This window comes from Styela clava, chromosome 2 (genome assembly GCF_964204865.1).
Source record: "Styela clava chromosome 2, kaStyClav1.hap1.2, whole genome shotgun sequence".
Classification (NCBI taxonomy): Eukaryota; Metazoa; Chordata; class Ascidiacea; order Stolidobranchia; family Styelidae; genus Styela; species Styela clava.
The window spans coordinates 15,370,598-15,396,307 of NC_135251.1; the positions used below are offsets into that span (position 1 = coordinate 15,370,598).

The 25,710-nt window shown below is 35.1% G+C and overlaps 4 protein-coding genes across 5 annotated transcripts; 2 read left to right on the forward strand and 2 right to left on the reverse strand.

Annotated features, from left to right (window-relative positions):
- The first annotated feature begins 426 nt into the window (after nucleotides 1-426).
- LOC120336514 (solute carrier organic anion transporter family member 2A1-like) lies at nucleotides 427-11,487 on the forward strand. Of its 2 annotated transcripts, XM_039404206.2 has the most exons (13): nucleotides 429-1,065; nucleotides 2,905-2,996; nucleotides 4,158-4,849; nucleotides 5,478-5,617; nucleotides 6,403-6,501; nucleotides 6,946-7,083; nucleotides 7,206-7,342; nucleotides 7,915-8,047; nucleotides 8,378-8,542; nucleotides 8,911-9,103; nucleotides 9,328-9,493; nucleotides 9,792-10,023; nucleotides 10,616-11,486. In XM_039404206.2, exons 3-13 carry the CDS (start codon nucleotides 4,164-4,166, stop codon nucleotides 10,927-10,929), a joined length of 2,403 nt encoding a protein of 800 aa, XP_039260140.2. In that variant the 5' UTR covers nucleotides 429-1,065; nucleotides 2,905-2,996; nucleotides 4,158-4,163; the 3' UTR covers nucleotides 10,930-11,486. The 2 variants fall into 2 exon arrangements, with proteins under 2 accessions (XP_039260139.2, XP_039260140.2); XM_039404205.2 differs by lacking the exon at nucleotides 2,905-2,996 and having other exon boundaries at nucleotides 427-1,065; nucleotides 10,616-11,487.
- A 992-nt stretch (nucleotides 11,488-12,479) lies between these two features.
- LOC120335654 (uncharacterized) lies at nucleotides 12,480-15,071 on the forward strand. Its single transcript, XM_039403216.2, has 6 exons — nucleotides 12,480-13,210; nucleotides 13,567-13,765; nucleotides 13,919-14,148; nucleotides 14,231-14,335; nucleotides 14,528-14,605; nucleotides 14,672-15,071. Exons 2-6 carry the CDS (start codon nucleotides 13,612-13,614, stop codon nucleotides 14,852-14,854), a joined length of 750 nt encoding a protein of 249 aa, XP_039259150.2. The 5' UTR covers nucleotides 12,480-13,210; nucleotides 13,567-13,611; the 3' UTR covers nucleotides 14,855-15,071.
- A 3,263-nt stretch (nucleotides 15,072-18,334) lies between these two features.
- Nucleotides 18,335-24,366, reverse strand: LOC120335653 (mitochondrial ribosome-associated GTPase 2-like). Its single transcript, XM_039403214.2, has 7 exons — nucleotides 24,198-24,366; nucleotides 23,565-23,712; nucleotides 22,853-22,968; nucleotides 22,672-22,784; nucleotides 21,022-21,269; nucleotides 19,578-19,725; nucleotides 18,335-19,271 (listed from the first exon to the last, which is right to left on the reverse strand). Exons 1-7 carry the CDS (start codon nucleotides 24,345-24,347, stop codon nucleotides 19,004-19,006), a joined length of 1,191 nt encoding a protein of 396 aa, XP_039259148.2. The 5' UTR covers nucleotides 24,348-24,366; the 3' UTR covers nucleotides 18,335-19,003.
- Nucleotides 24,367-24,389: 23 nt separating this feature from the next.
- Nucleotides 24,390-25,706, reverse strand: LOC120335655 (small ubiquitin-related modifier 2-A-like). The gene has a single exon (XM_039403218.2). The coding sequence runs from the start codon at nucleotides 25,565-25,567 to the stop codon at nucleotides 25,283-25,285; it is 285 nt and encodes a 94-aa protein (XP_039259152.1). The 5' UTR covers nucleotides 25,568-25,706; the 3' UTR covers nucleotides 24,390-25,282.
- Nucleotides 25,707-25,710: the final 4 nt, after the last annotated feature.

Here is a 25,710-nt window from a genome sequence, read left to right on the forward strand (position 1 = left end):
TTTCCATGAAATTAAGATACCTTAGATTTAGACAACAGGGTCTCAATCAAAAGTGTTTCTGATAAATATCCAAGCGATCAGTGAAACGCTGTATAGTGTGTACTGTATAGAGTTGCTGCTGTATAGTGTGTACTGTATAGAGTTGCGGCTGTAACGGAGTGTCCAGTTTGTGACGTAACTTGAACTCAGCTCAAGTTTCATATTGTTTTATGCTAAGCTAAGGTATATAAGTGAACCGATGACATTGGTTAGGTCTAACGCTTGATTTTAAGTGCGATTATTCCGTACTGTAGTGAACAGCTGTTAAAAATGCGCTTAATCGAAGAGAATGGGTCTGCTGACTTACGTCGAGATTAAAATAATTGCACACAGGCGAAGCATGAATGTTGTTATATAAGGCTGGAGAAAAACATATGTTTGATAATCGCGTTCGTCGTTTCCTACAGAACCTACAGACTTGTTGCCGAGGCAAGTTAATTGTTTACTGGATTATAGAGCAGTACCGTTATCGATTTAACGCCGAATAAAATTGGAGGAAATATGCCAATTTACAGCCGCACAGATCAGTACAAATTTCAGGCAGAACCACTCACTGCTAAAGCATATCTTACGATTTGTTAGTGTGTGTTAGCCTTCAGGCTCAATTTTCCAAAACATTCTCACGTGTATAGTTGCTCGCAAATAAAGTTAGTTTGAAAGAATACGTAATACTTGGGTATGGAATAGGCTACACGAGACCGGCACTATTCATATTCCACGAATAAATTAAACAGTACTAACTATTTATAAAAAAAATGCCAGAACAAAATAGATACTATACAAAAAGGTTTTTTAGACACATTCAGACATCGTTTTTTAGTTGACACGAAAAGCTATGGTAGTCATGACACGATGTTAAACAGGCGGAAGGAAGAGCTGGCATATATGCAAGAGAATACATAAAGTAGGGCTTCATTTGTATAGTCGTAAGATATTTGGAGCCAGATAAAAGCTTTCATGGACTTGGTTCAATCGTAAAGAGTGGAGTGCGTTAATAATACCAGGGTTATGGTCATGCGAACTGAGGTAATGTACTTACAGTATAAAAATATAATGTTACAGTATGATATCATCGAACAGTGATCCGCAACACCGAGTATCCGACCCTTCCTAGACATAGGGATCAGTTAGTAAAAATATCTTAATTGTTGGTCACTGTCACATCTAGATTTATGAAATATGTAGCCAATTGCATATCTTTTGAAAGTAAAAATACCTGACCTGTAGTGCTGTGTATTATCCGCTGCATGATTATGAGTTAAGGTTTTATTACTCATATTTTAAATGCCTTCTATTCTACGCTACGAAAGACCTGAGTTTCAATAGTATGTCAGTTATAGCCAAAACGTAGAGTCTAATGTACGGGCAGCTGGATCGCAATATATGTGATATGACTGAAATATATTGAGAATAACTATAAATATGCTACATCAGAGCAATGCCGGGGTCGTAGTTAATTAATTAATTAATTACTGTACTGGAGAGGAGAGTTTGTTGGTGGATGTTAAACTCGAGCTAATCAAGAGTATTTTATTCGATGCCCAGCAGTGCAAGTACACACAGAGCTATTCGGTAATAATTTAATTTGCATACATAACAACAAAACGCGACCAATATAAGCAGGTATAAATTTACATGGCTATTTCGTGACATGTACATCCTTGTGGATGTAATTTATAGAAAGTGATTTATTTGAGAAAGGTATTATCAACGGTCATAAATGTTAAACAGAACGGTTTAGACTTGTCAAAAAATATCAATAAATAAATAAAACTACGTGAGTGGGGAAAAGGGAAAATGAAAATAAAAACGACCGACATAATATTATGTATAAAATGATTGGTGCCACTTTGGTCGAGTTTGATCGAATCATTTGGGACAATATTGCGACTTATCCACCTAAGTCCTAAGCGATGTTGATTTATTTTATTACTTTGAAATTTGTGGTAGCACAGAAGCAACCATACCAAGCTGACAATTTTGTTGTTGCAATATGCTTAATTTCCTGTTTATACGGTATTATTCCATTCAATTCATATATTAAATTGCGTGATGCGCGAATATTGGAATTGAGCGAGATGTTATATACTCGTATAGATTTTAGTTAATTTATCGTTGCAACAAACGAGCCATTTTATCCATTTTAATGCGAGAAATCTGAATCTTTTGAATGTATATACGAATTTTTGAATGTGTATACTGTATTTATATTTTTATAAATCCTCATCGGTTCCACACTCGGCGGCGTATGATAATGCGTAAAACGTTGCCTGACATTAATGCAGTGGTTCTCAACCACCGGTCCGCGGACCGGTGCCGGTCCGCGGCAACGTTGCTGCCGGTCCGCCAAATATCTTTCTGATATTAATATATTAAAATCAAATTGCAAAATAAAAAGTATTGACGGCATATCCATTATTTTTGTGTTTTTTTCCCGAACTCTTATTGATTCGTAGTACCGGTATTCGTCTAACAACCGAATTTGGTTAGAAGTCCTCTGCCCATTTCAATCCCTGAACGGCTGGATTGTTTGTTAAGCCTACGGCCTCAAAACAGCGGCTAACGTCATACCGGAGGAGTTTGATAGCACACAGTTAGGGTTTTAGTTTTTATCAAGGCTAAAAAAACATCCTGTTTTAAAACAAGGGCTTGTTTTGAATCAATTTTTTTTTGTATTTGCTTTATTGAAAAAAAACCTTGCACAGCCGTGAAACTACGCCAGAACGTTGCGTTCTGGCAGCCGCATAAGCTGCCGGAATTATAGTTTCAAAAATGTAAGTAAAAATTCTTGTATTGACTTTCACTCCTATTGCGTAGATCTATTGCCAAGTTTGTATCTATACCAAAGTCATACGATTTTAACAGGAATATTTATCCGAGATACCAGAGAGACCTTTTGAGTGAGAAAAATCATGAAACTTATTTAATCAAGGGCAGCCATCGGCAAAACAAGTGCGGTATGATGATGAAGAATATACTTACATCGGCGGCAACCTGATTTATTAAACGACGAGACAGGCTATACTAATTGCAAGACCCCTCTGATGCAGTGGTGTCAAAACTATTCTGTTATGACCCCATAATAGGGATTTCGAGTTTCTGTATCGACTTTTTTCTCATAAAAAAAAGGCATTATTACGGTTAAAACTGTTCGGTTAATTTATGCTTATTTATGTTCTTAAGGTTAAAGTGATAGAGTTTTCCAAAGTTATACAAACTCATTTATTCGGTCGTATTTAAATTTTGGTTCTCGTCACAGGGTCGTTCACGTAATGTCTTATCTGATGCGTCTCCTTGCGCCAACCACGTTTGTGAACGCCTTGAACTAAAGCTTGAGAAGGCGTGTATGGGCCTTCATCGATAGTTGTGGCGTTTCAAAAGCTTTATTGCGAACGGGAAGCGCTTGGCATGTTTTCACATCCATTTTTCCCTAAACTATTCGGAACTCCCGAAGTATGTGAACAAAGATGGCGGACAACAGAACGTAGTATGTGTACCAGGTTGGGGTAAGCCATAATTTCAGGTTCAACTAATACGGGAGTCACTTGGCTAGTCGTCGAACTTGTGATAGAACTAAAATAGGGAAAATTGAAATAAAGTTATTCCCTAACTCTAACCTGCTACACATACTACGTTCTGTTGTCCGCAGCAGCAAAGTTGATCTGGTATGATAAGAAGTATTTGTGGCTAGGTTTCACTATCGCTCCCAGTAGCGAAAAAGGAAAGCTTCCCATGTGCCAAGTTTGCGCCAAAATTCTTTCAAACCACGCAATGATACCCGCAAAGCCAACGAAAAATATAATATCAAAAAGACAGCAGCAATTTTCTCATTAAATTGGATTGTATTATTTTGCACCGCCTACTTTTGGCGTAATTGCATTCTTTTGATTATGTTTTTTGTTCATGACATTTTTGGTTAATTTTGAAGATCTGCCGGTCCGCGAAATATGTTTTAAAATTTTACCGGTCCGCGAACTGAAAAAGGTTGAGAACCACTGCAATGGATGCAATGCTTAATAGTGAAGTGCAGTTTAATTCATTCAGACATAGTTATTGGTACGGTGTCTGAACATTTGAAAATTCTAACTTTATTTTCAATAAGCAGCTTTTATGTTTAGTTTGTAATGGAAAGAAGATCCTCCAATCCCGGTAATCGCGACAATGATACTTTCAACGAAAATAAGCAAATAAGACAAGCATATAGTACGGATTCTGTGTTCAAAACTACCGGATTTATTGAAGAAAACGCAGAGAAACAAGTCTTTGCTGCTCCCGATGTGAATACCGATGATGACAAAAGGAGCAAGTACGACGCTTGGTACACCGTCAATATATTCCTCTTCTTCCTGGCTAGTTTCCAGCTTCTGAACCTTTTGACGCTAACTTACACCGATAGCGTTTTGAACTTCATATCTAAACGATTTCACATCCCAAACACTATGGCATCATTTATACCTAGCAGTTATCAAGTTGGAAGCACAGTTGCAATTATACCAGTTTCGTACTTTGGAGCAAAGTGGCATCGGCCTCGCGCTATATGTGTCGGAGTTATGTTTATGTTGCTAGGATTGGGTTTTTGCATTCTACCTCATTTTATAATGGCATCCGATAAGGGTGCCATGGCAAGTGGTAAAGATGGGAGGTGTCATAGAACTATACCTTCAGCGTTTGTTATGAGAAAATATGCAAGGGAATTTAAGGCACACAACATAACACTACCTACAACGAATTGGACTATCATTGAATCCGAGCTTTTTGGAAATAAAACAAAATCAGACGATGATGACACTGAAAAGTCAAAATCAACTTGGTGAGGTTTTATTTCTGTTTTAAGTTCTTCCAAAACGTGATATGCCGTCCCAAAATATTAATTGGCTCTAAAACCGCAACCAACTGAAAATAAATATTATTATTTTGTATTATTTGCGATGTATCAATTGGACTCCATTATATAATTTTTATGAATATATATATATAATTGTATAATTTAAAAATATTGTGCGAATTTAGCTTTTACGAATATATACGATACGAATAACAAATGATATTTCATCGCTTTTTTGTTTTATTTGGTGACCAAATATTATGATTATGTGTTTACATGCACAATTGTTGAATAATTACTTTGCGTTGAAAAAACTTCCAGATACAATCGGGCGGATAACTACAAACCTATTTCTAACAATAACCAAATCCAGATTTCTACTATTACTTTCATTATCATTTACTCACTTTACTCACCACTTACTGAAACCAACTTAATTCATAGGAATTTTTGCAATTGAAAATGTAAATAAAAATGTTGAATAGTAAACTGAAATATTTCGTTTTTGCTGAAAATGATGCTGTAAATCTACTCTAATGTCACAATCAGAATCATGTTTCGACTGAATCGGATTGAATATACGATTTATACTAAAATACTAATATATTTTAAGGTTTACGAGGATATTGCACAATTTAGCATCATATTATCACTCATCGAATAGGCTAATAAAACCAAGTCTTACTACACCTCAAGAATTACCATGTAACGCTAATGCCACCATGTATAATCCATCTGTTCTTCTAATATTAGGTAAGTATCCTTGTAATTTATATTGGATTTGAGCAGTGCCAGTAAGAAACAATAGTGGTCTTGTGGTATGGTTGTGTGATAGTTGTACTATAGTCGGGTCATTGTCTTTAGTATTTGACGAAACTCTCTATAGCAGTGGTTTCAAACCGGGGGCCTGTGACCGCCTCCATAGGGTTTGGTTTTACAGAATATTTTCACTCTGTTTTGCATGAATTGTTTGAACATAATGGGATTTGGAATCTATCAATCAAAATACACTTTAAAAACCACTGGAATGATAAACACGGGAGACAATCAAGGGAGTGCTAAAAGCTTACAGAAGGGGGCCACGAGCTCTAGGGGGTTGGGAACCATACTGACTGCTCTATAGAGAGAATACATGGAATACCAAAGAAAATCGAATTTAAGATCGAGGCGTGTATAGTTATACAACTTTTATCTTGACAAAGCCCTGGCTCCACGCGCGATCACTAATACGTCGGGAGCTGCTACAATATTTGACTTTGAAGCTATTACAAGTAATTGTAGTGCGCAAACGTGATGGCTGCTGGATTGAACTAGGCTCCAGGTCTAGATTCCCAAATTCAATGCCAACAAAGTCAGACCAAATCGATAACTTACTTAGCAAAATTATTATGCATATTAACTGTAAGTTTGAGCGTATAATAAGAGAGTCAGCGCAAAAGAATCTTAGTTTTATATAAAATTCTAGAATGGTGAGTAAGTGATAAATTGAAAATATAGTGTGTACTGTAAAACGTTAAAGCTAAAAGTATATCTTTCAGGTCATGTCTTTATCGGAGCAGGTTCTACGCCGTTGTGGCCTCTCGGAGTCGCCTACTTAGATGAACATCTCGTCAGCAGAAAGTTGCCAATATATTTAGGTGAGCTTTGAAATTGTCTAAATTTATCTATTATTGACATTATTCTAAAAATCATGCGTAATATCTTGTTATGTTTTTTTACCTTTGCTGACAACTTCTATTTCCAACATGCGGCAATTTTAACATATTGCAGTTACGTGGAATTGTACAATTGCTGACGGTTGAATAGGAGAATGCATAGATAACTACATTTTTCCACTTTTAGCTTTAGCGTTTATGGGTTCTTATCAACTTGATACGCATGCAAAAAATCGGTGAAAATAAACAGAAAAGCGTACAAAAGTATATATTTTAGAATCTTATTCCGCCAAATGTATTTCTGTAACCTTTTGTCTGACTAAAATTCTACTTCTTGAGACAGGCATCTTCCAACTAAAGCACATTGGATATGTCATACATTATAGTGGGTAAAATAATATAAAGCAATAATGTTTTAATTTGCAGGTATTTTTATTGGCATTACGTTAACTGGACCAGTAGCTGGATTTCTGCTTGGAAGTTTGAGTTCTGCTATTTATGTATCAATAGACGCACACGACCTCAAGCCATCTGATCCAGCATGGATTGGTGCATGGTGGCTCGGTAAGAAAACTATAAAATTTTATTTGATCTTATTTTTGTTCACTGTACCTTGTTTTATATTTGTATTTTCAGAAATCTTACCATTTTACAACTAAAATTTATATTCATTTAAAAAACTATAGGATATGTCATCGCTGCTACATTGATGGTGATACTGCTTGTACCGTTTTATTTTTTCCCCGAAAAATTGAAACTGTCCCACGAAAAAATAAAAGAAAATGAAGAATATCAAATTCTAATAGCAGAGGAAATAAGTGCCGTAAGTTTTCGCTTTCTTATATATACTGCGGAATTAATTTGCTGCGTTTCATAGCTAAATATGCCATATTAAAAATTAACTATTTCATGCCCAACGCAAAGAAAACCAAACTTTGCTATATATATGATCAGTAATCAGTAATTTATTTTTTCCCATACCGAAAATACGAAATTATACAAACAGTAAGGTAAAATATAAAATAATGTAATTCAGCGTAAGGGGAGGCGTGATAAACCAGTTATGGTTATCGAGCAGCGTTGTCGTTGAGGGAGTCTAACATATAATCATAAAGATAATCAAAACTCATGTTTGCATACATTTTAGTGAATATACCGCATTGACTTATTTTATAGATCACGCGGTAGACATCTAACTTAATGAGAAAACAGGTGTTCAAGTTTAATTTTGTTGCTGCTGTATCATTTATTTACCATGTGAAAAAATACTACTGACTACTGACATTTTCAATAAATTTGCGAAGAATTGCCCTCTATCAATATATATTTTACCTGTTTGACTTGAGGATTGAAATAAAACTAAGTTCTTCACTACTCACTTGTGTCATTAATCAGGCGGAGGCGGAAGCAGATGGCGGCACTGTTACAGCAGTTTTCCAGGATGCTCGAGATTTTCATTCGGAAGAAAGTATTCCTTTGTTATGCGAAGAAAAAAATAACGGGAAAAAAATTTATAGAGCCGTGAGAGGTTAGCCCGATAAAGATTCTCATTTTTCTAGAAATTCTTGTCAGGCGCTGATGAAACTTCAGCATCTGGAGATTTTTTTTTTGTCTTATTTGAATAAATAATTAAATTGCGACTAGATTATTAGTGTTATAACTTTTTTGATGACAAATGCAGAAACGTTGATGATGAATGACAAAAGTTTCAATCGACAAAAATTTGGTAGAGAATGTCAAACGTGAAATTCATATATTTCCAAAATTGCTAGTTTCACAGTTAATTGGCGTACAATGGCTTGTTGTTGCTAAATCTTTCGTGAAAATCAATGAAAATGATATGTTATTCATTTTGCAGATTTAATTTGTTCTATCCGGCGACTTCTATCAATACCACTGGTGATGTGTGCATTTCTTGCTTACGTTATATTAGCCAATCTCTTGGCTGGTGTCAGTACATTTGGGTCAACTTTCATTCAAAGAGAGTTTAACGTTTTGAGAATAACATCAGATATGTTGATAGGTATATATCATTCAGTTGTTATAAGACAAAAATAACTTTAGTAAGTACGCATCAATCATATCAAACGTTTTCATGAAGTCATCAAAAATCATTTTAACGTTTTATGAACATTCTAATTAACACTTCAACTTAAATTTTTATTCATTTCATTCATTTTCATTAAAAACACTTTTGTGAAAGCAACTGTTTATTATTTTGCACATGTACAATCAAAGAAATTAGTTTAAACTCAGATTACACAATGCAAATATATATAAAACAAAATGTTCGATCAAGTTCAATAAGCGAGTTGAACAACCTTATCCATTATTATATCTAAAAGAATTGCTAAATAAATGGTAAAAGATATTTTTCACACACTTTTCTAGGTGGGGTTTGCGTTCCACTCGCAATAGCTGGCACTTTTGGGGGCGGATACCTGATGAAAAGATTTGATTTTTCAACCAGCCAAAGCCTTCTATTTAACGTCGCAATGTCCAGCATTGGTACTGTGATTCTCTCCACATTATTTGCGCTCGGATGTGACACACCAATTACAGCGGGAATCAACCGCCCATATATGTGAGAACAAACTTTAAACAATGAACATATATATATATATATATATATATATATATATATGTAAAATATAGTCAAAAATATTCCTCTCCAAATACCTCAAACGTGTGACCTATGTCAAAAATATTGTTTATTTTTCTTATCGCCCGATGTAACCGTATATATTTTTGAACTGCTGAAGACATCAAAACTGAAAGACAAAATTGCTCATCTTTTTCTTTATACAGAAATGAAAAAGTTATCAACATAACTTCAGAATGTAATGAAGATTGTGATTGCCCACATGGTGAAATTAATCTTTTATGTAGCAAGTCCAACATCACATATATATCACCGTGTTATGCGGGATGTACTTCACATACCCCAGCAACAAAAGACGGAAATACAAAAGAGGTGATTAACTTTGTCATATAAATTTACTCAAGTCCAAAACAAGTAAAATAACATTTGTTCGACATTGATTAGAATTCTCAAACTCAAATTTTGAGAATTTCGTTTTCCCTGCTTTTCAATTAGCGTTTCGCACGAATATTATCTTAGGCGTGAAATGGGAAAATATTTTAGCGCATTTGGTAGAATGCACATTTGTTTAGATTTCTAAAATAATTCGCGAAATAAATAATAGGTATATGCACACAATAGGTGTCTTTTCATTTACTTATGTCTTTCATGATGACCTATGTCTCCGCAGATTTATGATGATTGCTCTTGCGTGAATGAATTAGCGCAACCGTTGACGATGGGACCTTGTACCACCAATGACTGTGGTCGACTCCTAGCAGGTGCGATGATTTGTGCATCTTTGGGAATTATGATTCTTTGCTTCTGCCAAGCACCGACATATACGATTTTACTTCGCTCACTACGAGTCGAAGACAAACCTCTGGCCATCGGACTGTTGACATTTCTCTCTCGAATTTTAGGTAACGAGTTAATAATTTATTTACTACATTAATATTAAAAATGAACATAGGAATTACATTTTAAAAAATGTGATATATATATCCACTATTTTTTACTTCTGCCTAAAATGAACATATGCTATTTTTTCGTGACAAATGCTGGATGAAAACATAGACCCATTATTTTATTTATATTTATTACTTATCGATTTTAATCGGTAAGTATGTTGATAGGTATTTGTCTGTCTGTATGTCTGTTAGATGCACGCGATATCTCACGAAGGCGAGATTGAATCTGCTCCAGATTTTGCATGTGCATTCATCATATCTCGGACCAAAAGCCTATTGATTTGGGGCGATTTATGTCGTATAATTAGCGAGTTATTGATTAATTACTGATGGGACACAAGGTGTCACTATGGAGTAAGAGCGCTGTTTTGCGGGATCCCCTAACTTTCGATCGATAAGTCTTCTGAACGATTTCTTGTTACTTCAGTTGATTGCTTACAATTCTGTATTTGTAACATATAAAGTTGTAATATTCATCCATTCGCGGCTTCTTATCTGAATTGCTGCAATATTTTTATTAACACGGGCATTTTTTTTGTTCTAGGATTCATACCTGCTCCAATATGGTTTGCTTTGGTGATAGATAACAGCTGCATTTATTGGGGGCCCGAGTGCATGGGGAAGTCTGTCTGCAAATTATACAACAATCATGGCCTTCGTCTCAATTTTGTTGGTGGTTGTGTTTCCTGTGCTACTGGATACGCAATTACATTTGCTGCAATGGCGTCCTGGTTCATATATGCGGAAAGTCGCGATAGCAACGAGGATACTCCACTAATAAAAGTGGTTGAAGATAGGGCTAGGCCACGTGATTCAAGATGGGAAAGAGTCTCCAGAATGCGATCATTCACGCGATGATAATGGGTGTCTGTGAACGCGAGTAATCTTTTGCTAGATCCCTAACACCAAGTGCTATTTGTCTCAGACATTATCATCAGTGCACCAGAGTTCAAAGTCACTATCTGTTGTCATTATCCGTCGCTGACGTCTACCTACATGACATACAAACTTGAGCAATGAGTAGCAGATGTGAATTGAAACTGGAATTGCACTGCATTATCGGCATCTTAGGCAAAGCACAGACAACAATATACAACAATTGCCAACGAGCCACGCATCCATATTTGTCTGGAGAGTAGAGAGTATGCTGCAACTAGTTTTTATTGTGCAATAGTACAAACTTTTATTTTTCTTGTCCTCGTTTGCCAAAAATAAAAGGTATAACATTAGAATATTTTATTTCATAGCTATCCACCATAAGAATGTTCTGCAGTATGCAGTGTGTTGAGTGTTTTTGCGTTGCAAATTGCCACATCTGATTTCGTTTCTATTAATATTAAAAACCAGTGAACCCTAGCCCCACCCCTAACATTTAAAATACCCTCACCCAATTTTAGGGCGCCACACTTTAACGCTAATAAAATGGTATTCAACTATGCAGAAAGTGGCGTATATGCCAGTGCCAGTGCAGATTATCGGGCGAGTGCATAACCCATTTTGATAAGTTCTGAATAGTTTTATCGGTAGTCGATACTCCTGAAGTATGCGCACCAAGATGTCACATAACCTGAACCCTAACCTGGTACACAACCTGAGTTCAGGTTGTACGCCATCTTGGTGCGCATACCTCAGGAGGTCCGTTTTATCATTATTCGAAAAACATCAACCACCCTCTAAATTTGGGAACACCCTCTTGAAATGAGAAGATGGGGAACATAATGCTGAAGACAAATTTTTCCGCTAGTGCGTTCGATACCGTATAAACAGAACAAATCCGCCACGAGTCTTTAAGAACGGTACGGTAATAGAAATAGGGAACACGAGGATTCTTGCAATAATTTGCACTGGAAGATAGCGTATAAACATTTTGAATGTTTATTTTGTGAGTGTTTTGGAGAATTAACACTCACAAACTGATGTACATGCTCAAAACCATTATTTTTATTAAAATATACTACCGCGTGCCGCTTTCACGTACTAATAGCTAATTTTAGCTTAGAAGACATAATGACAATTAAAATACTTCATTCTCGACTAATTTATTGGAAACACAACTGAAAACTGACAAATAACACGCAATACAAACTCAAGAAACAAGGCAGTGTTTACAACCAAGTTCTCGGCGGGCCAGATTATAACATGAATAGTATTCAATATCTTAATCACATATTTATTCGTTTAAAGTAAAGTTTAAACTACAAAAAATAGAGACCAAAAAACACAATGAATTTATCATAATGTACTAAAAGTGTAATAATGTAATATCATAATGTACTGATGTACAGTCAGCGGGCCGGTCAAAACCTCGGGCCGTATGTTGCTCCGTATTTGCTCGTTTAATAGCCCGGGCGCTTATTTTTTTAAACATACTCACTAACCGGCCTTCATTCAAACCGGCCCTTATTCAAGCAGGGGCGCTTGTTATTTTTAGTAAAATTACACTCAAAATACCGGTAGATAAGATCGATCGTTACAATAATTAATACCGTATATTGTCATTTCCAGTTCTCAAGTATGATTTAAACGAGAATAATGAAAATTTTGACTTTTTCTACGCACCGCAAGTACAAATCCGCAACAAAAAAAAAAAAAAAAAAAAAAACGGGCGGGTATTCAAGCACCGGCCCTTATTTATTTTCATGTCCTGTTCACACGGGCGGCTATTCAGACGGGCCCTTAATCAAGACCGGGGGTTAAAACGAGCATTTACGGTATGTGCTTATACGAGCACAGAGATTACCAGATCTAATTCTTAATCAGAAGGGAATAAAACTGAAGCGTGTGATAATTTAAAAACAATAATAAACATTTAGCCCGAGACACTTCAGAGAAAAAGCTCATAAAAGATTACTTCAATTTTTATGTTATGCGGCTCAAAATATTTTGAAATTTCAACCTGAATTTGGGCTTCTGATTCAAATTTCTTTTTATTATCTGGTAACACATTTAAATCACTTTCCTTCGCATAGTTACATCTGTGACGTTTTCTTTTTTTACAATTACATTTCCATTGTTCTGAGTTTCCTAGGTAACAGAAGATCGGCTCTCACTTTGGAATTTATTTCTTGATGTTCGCATCACTTTGGTTTGTAGGAATTTATTCCCTCCTAGTACAAAGAAGTCCTGTTATATTCACCAGGTAAAAAATTATTATATTTTGTAATTGAAATAACGGGGTTGCTAGTTGTTGTATTGATAATGTTTACGTTGATACCAGAAAGTTTAAACTTGCATGAGCTGGATGGCCAGTAGTCCACAAACAGAGATTCAATTTCCTTGTGAGTATTGCCTGTAATAATATTATGATTCAATAATATGCGTACGAACAAACCTTGTTTCAATAGCACATGTTGGGACCCCGCATAGCTTACTAAACCAAGTAACGTTAGAATCAAAAATTTACGGTAGACTACCAGTGCACGTTGAGTTTATAACTTAACCATGTTTTCTTTGTAAAATCAGAACTTTTAATACCAACTTATATTTATATTGCAGGACTAAAGCTGACTTCAATGAATTATTTGAGGACAAATCATCAAAATGACTGAGTATACTTTTAAACCATCCTCAAATCTAACCGATGCTGATGAATGGTATGAAATTCCTTTATCTACAGAAAATGAGGATGAACTCAGTCCTCGCGATGTTTTACAACTTCAGAAAATTAGAAATGCGTTCGCACCAAAGCCTTACGGTATGTACTAATACAGTGAAATCATTTATACGAGGTTATAGCTTTTTAATGATCAAAAACTACAAATATTTTTGAAGTCTGTGTGTAAAAAAGCCTCGTTGAAAAATACTACATGTATTTCAGTCATTGAATTTATTTATTCGATTTTTTCAGATGATTCCGACTTTGACGATAAACTTTCCAGTTTGAATATACCGACTCATAATCAGCATCACATTGTACAAATGAACTCTCTTTCGACACGTACCAAATCTGCAACGTCTACTAGTCATACTACTGAAATGGCAGTAGAGTTTCCGATAGTTCGAAATATCACAAAAAGACGAATGGAACAAGATAGCGGGGATGCCAGTTGTGAATTAAAGGCAGAATCACGTGTCGAGGTATTAATTGTGTCAAATATTTCTATAAAATACTTTCTTTTTTCTATGATTGTGATTATATCGTTATGCTCATTAAATACAGAAAAACCCACGAACCACCGAAGGCAAAGAGGAAGATGCATTGAAAAATATTAGTTCGGAACACAAACAAGATAATGTTATACAGAGCACTAACGGACAGCAAGAGGTTCGAGAAGAGATGAAACGAAATATTTAACTTTGTATCCAATCATATTTTTAATGAAATATTCCGTGCGCTATCGCTACAAATACATAAAGTTTTAATAGAGGCAAAATATTTTATCACAATTTATTTTTGTTATCGTTAACGTTGTTTTGTAAACAAATAAAATATTGACAGTGATCTCATTTATTTTAGCCAATCAAAGCCGAAACGAATTTTGAGAAACAATCCACGAAATACGACATTTGCCATTGTGGGGTTCAAACTTTTTGGGTAAGTTTAATGGGGATTAGTTTACAGCAAGCAGAAATATAAACATATTATATTTCTTATATTTAGAAACGTAATGATTGTTGCCAGCTGGAAGATGCTCTGAACCTAAAGGCTCTTACCATCACACGAGCTCATGCAGATAAAATGCGCGATCAGTTGCATTCATGTTCATCCACCTTGAAGCAAGCCGATGATCTTCTTATCTCATCACGTGCTTTATCATCAGCTTTAGATAAAGTGGGTGAATAGTAGCAAGAGGAAATCTCTCTGAAAAGGGATGGATTGAGAAAAATGGAAGACCTAGAAAGAAGAATAAGTGACTTGCAAATTCTAGAAACTGATTTAGGACTTTTTCAAAATGAATATGAGAAGCTTGGTGAGCTTTTCGAATGTAAACTGTCTTTACAAAATATTACTGGAAGCTCAACGTTCATGTGGAACAAAGTTAAAAATTTGCTCAATTTTATCGATCAATTTTATGAAGTTGAAGCTTCACTTGCCGCTACTGCTCACGAACTATAACTAGAAGAATGTACTGAAACATTTGAACGTGAGAATTGTGTCTGGGAAAATCTTTTAAAAAACAAAGATGAAGTTTGTGAAGCCAGGATGATCCGACTAAGACATGAGAACAACAAGTTGGAAGAAGATTTGAATGCAGCGCATGAAGCAGTAAAACAGACAAGAGATTCACATCGACGAGAGAAAGATGAAAATGAAGAGATGTTTAAGAATAATGCCGATAAAATGAGAATGCTTGAATGCAATAGCAAACAAAACTATAACTTGTTGTCTCAATCGCATTCATCAATTAAAGTGTCATTGGAGCTAAATACTAAAATCTGTCAATCAATGGAGAAAGAACACGCTGATTTGAGGGTCGACATCAAGAGTATTGAATCTCTTCTCATTAGGATGACAAATGAGTTCAAGCCAGGAAATATTCAGAAACAAGACAAATCAGTCGAGTGTAACGTTTCTAAAATGCAATCTGATGAAATAAAAAGACAAAAACATGATTTGATGAAGGAAAATGAGTACATGAAGCAATCGTTGATTAATCTTAGGAAAGAGATTGTTAGAAAAAACAGTACATATAACAGAATGTATTCTAATCTTCGACGTCTGAAATCAGCTTAACATCAACAAGAATTGACAGCGCGACGTTTGCAAGCTGACAACATTGCATTGCGCCAACACAGTGCAAGAAATGGGCAAAGTGCATCGAAATCTGGCACAAACGTTTCTCAAGAAAGCATTGCAGTTCAGAAAGCTGTCCTCAAATTTCAACCACAGGCCATACTCAGTAACAAAGTTTTCCAGAAACTCACCGAAACTAATGTAACAACAAAGAAACTACCTTGAAAAAACTGGAAGTGTGGTCTGTCAAAAAATGCCACGCCGACAACCTGCTAACGCCAAGTACTAGTTTGACTAAAGTTAGCGAAGAAATAACGAAACCAGTGGAAAAATTTGCGACATCTACACCGGTAAAACGAACTTCCGAAAAAGACTTTGTATCTCGCCAGCATCCGGCCACATGTTCTTCCATCGATTCTGACCAACTTCAACAATCACCAAAGCGTAGACGCGCAGAAAGTGCAATCCAGCGCTCAATAAATAAAAAAACGTATGGGTAAAAGTGAGAGAAATAGAGAGCCCGAAACAACTCAGAATTACCAAGGAAACTCAGATTATACAGGCTTCACTCGCACACCTATATTGAACAGACCAAAAAATCGTCTGGTAGGTATTCCTATGTCTGAACAAGAATTTCAGAGACTAGTTGGATCGATGGACGAGGCTAGGTATCTCTCGGAGGACAATGGATACTATTCTCTATCGAATACAAAACATCTATGGAAATCAGATACAATCAATACTTCAAATGACCCATGTCAGTTTTCATCTACTTCTGAGTTCAAAGATGAAACATCGCGACGAACCAATCGTAATCTAGCTAAAAAATATCAGCGATCAGTATTTGGTGACGTACAGATGAGTTACATTTGATCTAGCATCGTTTAACATAACGCAAATGCGTCATATTCCATGGAACGAAGGATTTTCCGAATCACAGGAAGAAATGCGTAAGTTTATTGACTTTTTGGGAGAAGTAGCTCAAGAATTGAATCGTAATCCAGACTGGTGTGAAATTCATTCACTTGGAAAGTCATCAGATTGGTTGGAACTGAAAGACTTGTTTTAAAAACATTTTAGTTTTATATGTCATATATGGCCAATAACGTGCAATGTTATCTCTCGTCTCAATTTTCTAACGACCGGTGGTTAATAAAACAAATACCTCTATATTATTTTCTAATTTGTTTTATATTTATTTATTTTTAAATAAAATACATATTAGGTCATTTACTAATTAATGTTGTTTCTCGAGTAGAAAATCTAATTAATTATCTACGTTGCAGTTGTCTCTTACTATTTTTAAATTAATTATCTATGTCATTCAATTCCGATGGACATTTTGATTAAATTTTTATCTTTCTTGGATGCATGTCCTAATTGAAATTATAAATGGATATGATTAAAATATAAAACTGTTTAAACTTCAGTAGACATAAGCAGCACGGTAGAAAATTTATTTCATCAGATATTAAAGAGGGTTTATATTTTTATCGAAGTTTTTTTGTGCGAAGAACGAGTAGAATTGTGTAAAATTTCCGTTACCGGGATAGGCGAATCGTCTCACTGACTACCTCACGTATGAAACAAGATTCTGTGAGTAGTATCCTTTCTTTCACCAGTCATCCAACAAGCTTGAAGGTGATTGAACACACAAATGGGTCGACATTGTCTACGCTAAGGATTTGTCACGTTCGTGTTCTTACATGGACGGGCCGCAATTTTAGACTAGTAAATAGAATTCGAGCGGTCAACGGTCAGCTGTTCATAAACTCGATGTAACTGAATCAGATTCTCCCATTGAGTACACCTCAGTGGATTCTCCACAACAGAAGTTAGACACCGAAGATTTTTCGCTCCCCACTGACTGTAAAGGATATATCCCGGGGGAGAGTAGAGCCGTTAAGACATCCCAATCCTATAGCGAACCACGATTTCCGGACCGGTTCCAATATACGTCGGGCATGATATGATTCCCAAACTTTTTTTTTCTCGAGCCAAATTTACATAAAATTAAAAATTATAGATATTCGCGACCCACTGGAGAAAGTGAAGGCAATTTCAAAAATCAGTATATATTTTTAATTATCCTAACGAGAACATGCGCCTGTAAGTCGTTTGTCGTCCTATCAGTTCTTAGAACCTTGGTGCGGCGGTACCCATTGGACAGAGGAATAGTAGCATATCAGTGCGATATAGTGAAATAAGTCTAGTGAGTATTCATTGTGAACTGCCATTTTTTTATGATTCCCATCAAAAGGCATATTTTCCTTGAAGGGTAAATCACACTTAATTTTGCTTGCTTATAACTTTTGATCATTAAGGATAATGGAAAATTGAGTAAATTTTGCTAATAGTAAAAAGACGATTGCAACCGTTCACCATTTACATGATTCACCATACAACGGCAGAGGACCAACAAAGTCCAATTTTGGGGCCCCGTCACAGGAAACCTAAATATCTTTATCTCGTTTGGTTTAAACCCCCCTCGCAATAAAATTAAAAATCGAAGTTAAGACGAATCAAATGAATTCGGGACAATTAAGGTAAAAAAGATTTGAGACGTGTTGATACACATGCAACACTCAGTCATGAATACAGACTATAATGTATCAATCAAAACTGTTAGCGCATAATTTACTCTGCTGATGTTGAACAACAGAGTTAGTTGTCTGAGATTGAAAAATCTTCACAATATGATACCAACGTTACTCGAAATTATCAGCCCAAACTGTCAAAAAGTCTGCATATGTACCTATTTGCTTCTAAAGGTTTTATATAAACAGGTTTCAAAGTTCATGTATGCATTTGTAGATTGAGGTGATGAACTTTTAATAAATCATAGACAGCACATACACAAGGGTCGAGAGGCAAAGTGATCGGTCTTGCACACTGACCACACCAACAGACGATTAATCGATTACTGTTAAATTATTTTATTCATTGGCTTACATTTATAGGATAGGTTAAGTATTTGTTTTCGGAAGCATGGACTTGATAGTGGAGGAAGCCATAACCGAACAGCGGCTACGTGAACCACCCTACGGCGGCTAGAAATCCAGCAATCCTCTTGCACATAACTATCCTATTTATAGTAGTGGATACTTTGCTTTAATAAATCTCTCACTCTTTTTCCCGGACCGGATTGTCATTGCCAATGGCCCATTTGGGTTAGATTAAAAAATTAACTTTTCGAGCTTTTGTGAAAGTTTTATCAGATGCGTTCAAATTCGGTATACCGAAATGCCACGTGCATTGTCACCATCTCATAGGTGAGGTCATTCCATGCATTTGATTTACCCTTATATCTTCATCATAAAAATATCTAATAGTGTGTATCAGTTCTTCCAAATTTTGTCCATATTTTCCAGAAAGCAAAACTAACTTTTTATCTTCACCAAATTCTGTTTTAAATTGGTTTGTAAAGTCTAACAAATGTTCTTTGGCTTCTGGAAGATCCAACTTATTGGCGACATATATGGAAGGTCTTTCTGATAAAACCTTTTCATACTCAGATAATTCCTTCCTGTACAAAATAATATTTAACTTGATGTTAATATTCCACAATATAGTAGGACTTTGGTTCCCCTAAATTATTGTTAACAGTTCCACACTCTTTTCAACATTTTATAATCAAAATGGATATTTTTGAAACGATACATAATTGCCTGTATCATAGCTCTAAATGTGACCTTATTAAACCAACTCTAAATTGAATTTAAAGTTCTTATGTATGCGCGAATAGTACATCTTACTATTAATCTGTACATACTCAAATATGACTATTTTAAAAAACTCACACAAGTATCTAAAAAATCTTAACAATGTATACCTTAGCGTCTGAAGGTGTTGCCACGGATCTGGTTCTGACAGATCTAATAAAAATATGAAAAATCTACATCGTTCAATGTGACGAAGAAATGTTAATCCGAGACCTTGATTCTTGTGTGCCCCTTCTATAATTCCAGGAATATCTGCAACTAAAAAATCAAAAATGAGAATTAGTGGGTGCTTTAAGAATTGTCAGTCATATATATTTGACAGGTTTTGATTCATCGCACACAAAATTTTATGTGAAATTTTTTGTCATGACATACATGAGAATTGCAAATTTTATTGTGCATTAGATAAATTTATACATTCACATCCGAAATAGAACATTTTATATGACAGCATAACTATGATAATACATCAAAATCTATATTGCAATGTGTAAAAGGATGTTTCACATGTAACCAGGATATTACGTAATTCTACATCATGTAGGTATATTCCCAGACTATATGTAATATGTATTATGTATAGAATCAGTCCTGAATAAAATTCTGTGAATAAAATTAAAATTGGCACTGGCCCGTCATGTTTTTTCAATGAACCATACAAGTAAGGAGGTATCACAAACATAACTGATAAAAGTATACATTGAAAATTTATAATAAGGCTGGGGTTAATTTAATCAACACAAGCTGTAGAAGAGCTTTGTTGTCTACAAACAATATTCGTGATATCTCTAGCAATTTACAGAAAAAAAATGAAAGAATAGGTCATGGTAACCAATGGGTGGACTTCTATTGAAAAAAAAAAATAATTTTCAGAACAAAAAAAAAATTCCACTCGTGCTAATGTATATTGGTGGAAAAAAAGGGATTTGTGTGTGAAAATTGAATTAGACTACATTTAAGTGAAATTTATTGATAACTGCTTTTTGAATATTTAAAGAAAATTCAAAATATTGCTCATTGAAAAGTGTAGCCTGCAAGACAAAACATTTGCTAACCCTATAGTTCATATGATCAGTAAAACCCTCAAGGAGTATCACACAACAAAATTTTCTGTTTCAGTTTTAAATTAGCAACGGTTGACTGTATAACTCCATGTGGGTAAAGGAAATGGTACTCCCGTAGTGTGTGTACCAGGTTAGGGTTAGGCCATAATTTTTATTCAGATTTACCTTATTTTAGTTCTATTACAACTACAAGTTCGGGGGCTGTCTGTGTTAGCCAAGTGAATATACCTCCTGCCCATATAGGCTTCAGTCCTTCACACAACTCGATGTAAAGAAGGCAAACAAACTGGTTACCTCCATATTGGTACACACGCTACTGGAGCGCTAAATAAATCGCTTGCGGATTTAGCAGTTTTGCTTGTGAGTTGTGGCTTTTCAGTCCTTGCATTGAGTCAATAGCCATAAACGGTACTCTGTAAAACAATTGACTGAACCTCAATGATTTCTTTTGAGACATTACAGCTGTTTTAAAGTAACAATTTCCTCTTACTTGCTATTTGAGTAAAATCTTCAAAATGAAGAATCCCGACATGAGGCCGTAGAGTTGTGAACTGATAATCGCCAACCTGCGGTCTTGCTCGAGTTAAAATCCGAAGCAGCGTGGATTTTCCAGCATTCGGAAAGCCTATTAATCCTGCATGTGCAAGCGTTCGTAATTCCGCAACAAAAACTCTAGCATCTCCTGGCTGGCCAGGAGTACACTCTTCTGGTACAGTTTCAGTATTTGTAACAAAAAATCTAAAATTGTAGAAATTCACAAACTTCACATAAGGATTAAAAATAATACTATGGTGATGATGTATCTGCATGACAACCAAATTTAATCTTGACATTCAGCACCTGTCAAGAAAATCTTTTTAAATATGGTAAATGGCCAATTTTGTTAAATTTATATTGCTGAATAATTATTAATTCCAAGTAGTATACTATAGATCAGGAGTGGCCAACATGTCGACCGCGATCGACCGGTCGATCGTCACGTCTCGAGTAGTCAATCGAGTCTGATGTTGAGTAAATTTAATGACATACCCAAAAAAATTGCCTTAATTTGGTATGGACAAGCCCGACAGAGCATATTATTATGTGACCAATGCAGTTCCATTACATTTGAACCCACGTACATTTGAACCCATGACAATTGCACCTGCATGCTATTGCATGCACCTATGGTAATTTTTTTTGTTTCACGGATAGTTAAACCCATACTAACCCTAACCCATGGGTTTTAGCACCCGCATATAGATTGAACCCGTGGATATACGCATGGGTTCAAATGTACATGGGTTCAAATGTACGGTCACCGACCAATGCAAGTTTCACTACTGCCAAGTTTTGGAAATGAACGAACGGACTGAATACCATCTGTCTTGACTGACCAACGATCCTACAACAATTTCTGCACTGTGCGAAAGTTATTGTCTCACCCCATGAGTAGTGCAATAAACTTTATTCGCAACGATAGCAGTGGCATCAGACAGCCCAATTTTTTCTCTAATTTCAAGCGACCAAAGAATAGGACTTGAAGAAAATTGTGAATTAGATACTGAAGTTCGAAATGTATTATCTATGGTTTGAGAACATTATTTATTCGCTGTTTATATAATACATGGATACTTTTCAAGGATTTTTGAGGAATTGAAAACACTTATGACTAAAAATTAGACAGGCCTCAGATCGGAATTGTATGCTTTGAATAAATCTAAAATGAATGATGAAACATTTACTCCATTACATAATCACATTAACAAATTGAATGGAGCATAAAAATGCAAATTTTTGTGGTAATTTCATTGAGAATGCAGAGCCACCGCAGAGCCGAGTATTCATTCATGCAGTATTCATTCATTTTTTGTTTATGACCTCATTACCGATTTTAGTCGATCACTGTCCAAAGCAGGTTGGCCACCCCTGCTATAGATAATGATTTCATACACAAAAATGATCTAGGACTTGGATTTCTGTAAAACTCTACATTTTCAAACAGCATCACAAATTATGCTAAAAAAATGCTGGCTTACATTACTCAATACCAAATGGTACTAAAGTATTATGACTATACAGGAATATGTGTTTATTATTTTGTGTACAGTTTGAGTGCTTTAAATGACATCCAGTATATATTAAATAAACAAACACAAACCTATTACCCTTTCCACCTAATCCACCATAAGCTGCTACAAATTCATCGCCATGTTTCACCAAGTCTTCAACTACTGAACCATCTTCACATCTGAAATAAGTACCGACTGGAAACTAAAAAAATATTGTGTTTCAGTGTCCTGTATATTTATAATAATATTGGTATCTAAAAATCAAAATACCTTAACAAATTTATCCTTTCCGTTCTTTCCAAAGCAATTATATCCTCCGCCATCTATTCCGTCATCAGCCTGGTATAATGGCGATAACTTTTCTAAAGATTTCATATTGGAATCAGCTGAAAATATAATAAATTCAATTCATATGTTGCAAATTTACTATTTCAGGTTTGCATGGTCAGTTGTGTGAAAACGCAAATCAGAGCATGAAAGTGATTGTCATAATGCCAATTACCCCAAAGATGGAGAAAAATTTTATCCATTCTGTCATAGCAAATTTTCCAAAATGTAGAACATATTCCAAAATAGCTACTAACATATACAGTACAATAGAGAAAAAGTAAGGGGTACATAGCTCTGTATTTACCAGGTCTGTGAAGTATGATTTGGCATGTTTATTTTTTTAATTTCAGCTGAAGCTATATTTTTAAAATACCCCGAGTTGAAAATAAAGAAAAAATTTCAACTTTTTAGGTGGTAATCAAAGTCAAAAGTTTCAACAGTGATTAAAAATGCATCACTTGACTAACATTCTCAACAGACAAACAAAGAAGGCTAGTATAAACCAAGGCTGGAGGAGGGTTAAATAGTAATTAAATGTCCCGAAGTTTTTAGATTCTACATCTGGCATATTCAAATCATGTAATTAGTTTGTGACTTTCACTAACATATTTAGATAACAAAATACGATCGATACAAAATCAATTACTTCTACCTACAAATACAACATTGCCTCCATTTCCACCGTTTCCACCATCAGGTCCACCCATAGGACGATTTTTTTCTCTCAAAAACGATGATCTTCCATCTCCTCCTTTGCCTGCATAGACTTTTATCAACTTGTGGTCAATGAACTTTTGAGCCTAAATAAAACAGAAATAGGTTTTATGGCATTCACACATAATATAACTTGAAGTATACAATTCATAGTTCATACATCCCACAAATAAAAATGAAATGAGGACACAAGTGGCATCAATTAATAAATGCATAACTTCAGTACTGATTGGCAAACTTCACATCGTTACATTTTACTCAATGTGCATTTTAACTGGTAGCAAGCAAACCATTCAAACTTAATGCAGTGATGTTATTCATGGCATAAGTGCCATCTAAAACTTTGGTCACAATGCGGATAGTAATATACCACATTAAACTAATTTATTTAAATTCGTAAAAAGCTAAAATCACTTCAGTCATTCTCTAAGTCAACCAAAAAAGGGTTTATTAAACTGTATCATTCAGATAGAAACAACTTGGAAAAAACTTTTGATTTGACACACTGGCATTCTATGAATCAAATATAAGGAACAGCCAATCACTACCTAAGGAATCGGCTATATCTTACCAATTCTTCTTCCGTTCTATATGGCTTGCCAGTGATAATTTTTTTCTTACGAGAATATTGAGATGAAATAGAGAAAGTATTGCAAATAAATGTGAAATGGCATGACTTGTTACAAAAAAGACTAATTATTCTATGTGATATACAAAGCATTTAGCAGTTATATCATGCTATATATAGTGATTTTAATCTAAATTTACTAAAATATGACAGACAGACATTATTTTATAAACAATGAACAGAAAATGGAAATAGAATAAATGACAAAATGAAACATCTTCGAATCAATGCAGTTTTATTCTTCAGCACAAGGAATATTTCATTACCAAATAATAGCAGTTGTTGAATCGACTGATTTCAGGATTTCAAGGTTTATTTGCTTATAATAATGTGTGTCACTTGATAATAAAAACTCAACCAAAACACCATATTTCTATGATATTGTAACAGGACTACTTAAAAGAAACATACTAACATAGCCTAGAAAGAAAAACTTGATACCACAATTCAGCAATTTTAAAAAGGTCTAAATTGGAAACAAATATCAAAATAAATGGGAATACTATTTTCATTTTTGTAAAAATATGATTGAACAGAACAATTCAGCAATTAATGTAAACATAGAATTATAACAACTTTACATTACTCTGCTTTCCAGTTGTTCATAATGATTATTTTTCAAAGCCTTATTCAGTGTCAGCCAAATAATATGTTATATTATGTTTAACTCATATTCAACATTACTAGTACCTGGGTATTTGGTTGTAATGTCATATCTACTGTATCTGACAATAGAATACAATAATTAGCCAACATATCGAAATATTATGCGTATGCGGTATCATATTCTAATATATCATAGTCTCATCTGAATACCGAAATAGCCATTTGATAGATCACAAAACAGACAACTGGACAAGAGAGTATTCCATTTGTCCATGGCATTTTTGAGCAGTTTGTCAGTAAATTACCATTAAATCTCAGTCTCGGTGGGAACCACCATCATTTGATGGTCTATAAAGGCAGAAAGGTAAGATAATCATCATACTCTCAGTATAAACATTCCAGACAAGCTGCTTGGAAAATATTTACAGGTTTCCACCAGTTTGCTGAGTGAAAACATCTATTGTATCATCGTCCTCCATTTCAAGCTTTTCTGGGGTGTCCTCGAGCGAAATAGCCGTCCCGTCAAAACGAAACCGCATGGCTTCTATTTGAACTCCTTGCCGATCACAATATGCAGTAATCAGTTTTTTCATTGGCGTGCGACGTTTAATCTTGAATTGAATTACCGAGCCATCTTGTCCTGACACCTTTAGGTTTATATGTTGATCGCCGTCAGGCTTAACATCCTTAGGTTTTGCATCAGCCATCACAAGCCTGAACAATTCACACAACTTCTGTATTTCGTTAACAGTAAAGTCAAGCTGAATTGAGCCGCAGCGCAACAACAACCATCACAAAGCGTGGACGACGGCGCGGAATTAGTGCGCCATCTTCCGGGGCAGAATATTGA

Excerpts from the sequence above, each read along its gene's own strand:
- LOC120336514 (XM_039404205.2), top strand. Across the intron at positions 4,850-5,477 it reads GAAAAGTCAAAATCAACTTG|GTTTACGAGGATATTGCACA; the intron begins GTGAGGTTTTAT and ends ATATATTTTAAG. Across the intron at positions 8,543-8,910 it reads AACATCAGATATGTTGATAG|GTGGGGTTTGCGTTCCACTC; the intron begins GTATATATCATT and ends ACACTTTTCTAG.
- LOC120335654 (XM_039403216.2), top strand. The coding sequence starts at position 13,612 with ATGACTGAGTATACTTTTAAACCATCCTCAAATCTAACCGATGCTGAT. Across the intron at positions 13,766-13,918 it reads GTTCGCACCAAAGCCTTACG|ATGATTCCGACTTTGACGAT; the intron begins GTATGTACTAAT and ends CGATTTTTTCAG. Across the intron at positions 14,149-14,230 it reads AGGCAGAATCACGTGTCGAG|AAAAACCCACGAACCACCGA; the intron begins GTATTAATTGTG and ends CATTAAATACAG.
- LOC120335653 (XM_039403214.2), bottom strand. The coding sequence starts at position 24,347 with ATGCTTTGTATATCACATAGAATAATTAGTCTTTTTTGTAACAAGTCA. Across the intron at positions 22,785-22,852 it reads GAAAGGATAAATTTGTTAAG|TTTCCAGTCGGTACTTATTT; the intron begins GTATTTTGATTT and ends ATATTTTTTTAG. Across the intron at positions 21,270-22,671 it reads TTAGGTGGAAAGGGTAATAG|ATTTTTTGTTACAAATACTG; the intron begins GTTTGTGTTTGT and ends CTACAATTTTAG.
- LOC120335655 (XM_039403218.2), bottom strand. The coding sequence starts at position 25,567 with ATGGCTGATGCAAAACCTAAGGATGTTAAGCCTGACGGCGATCAACAT.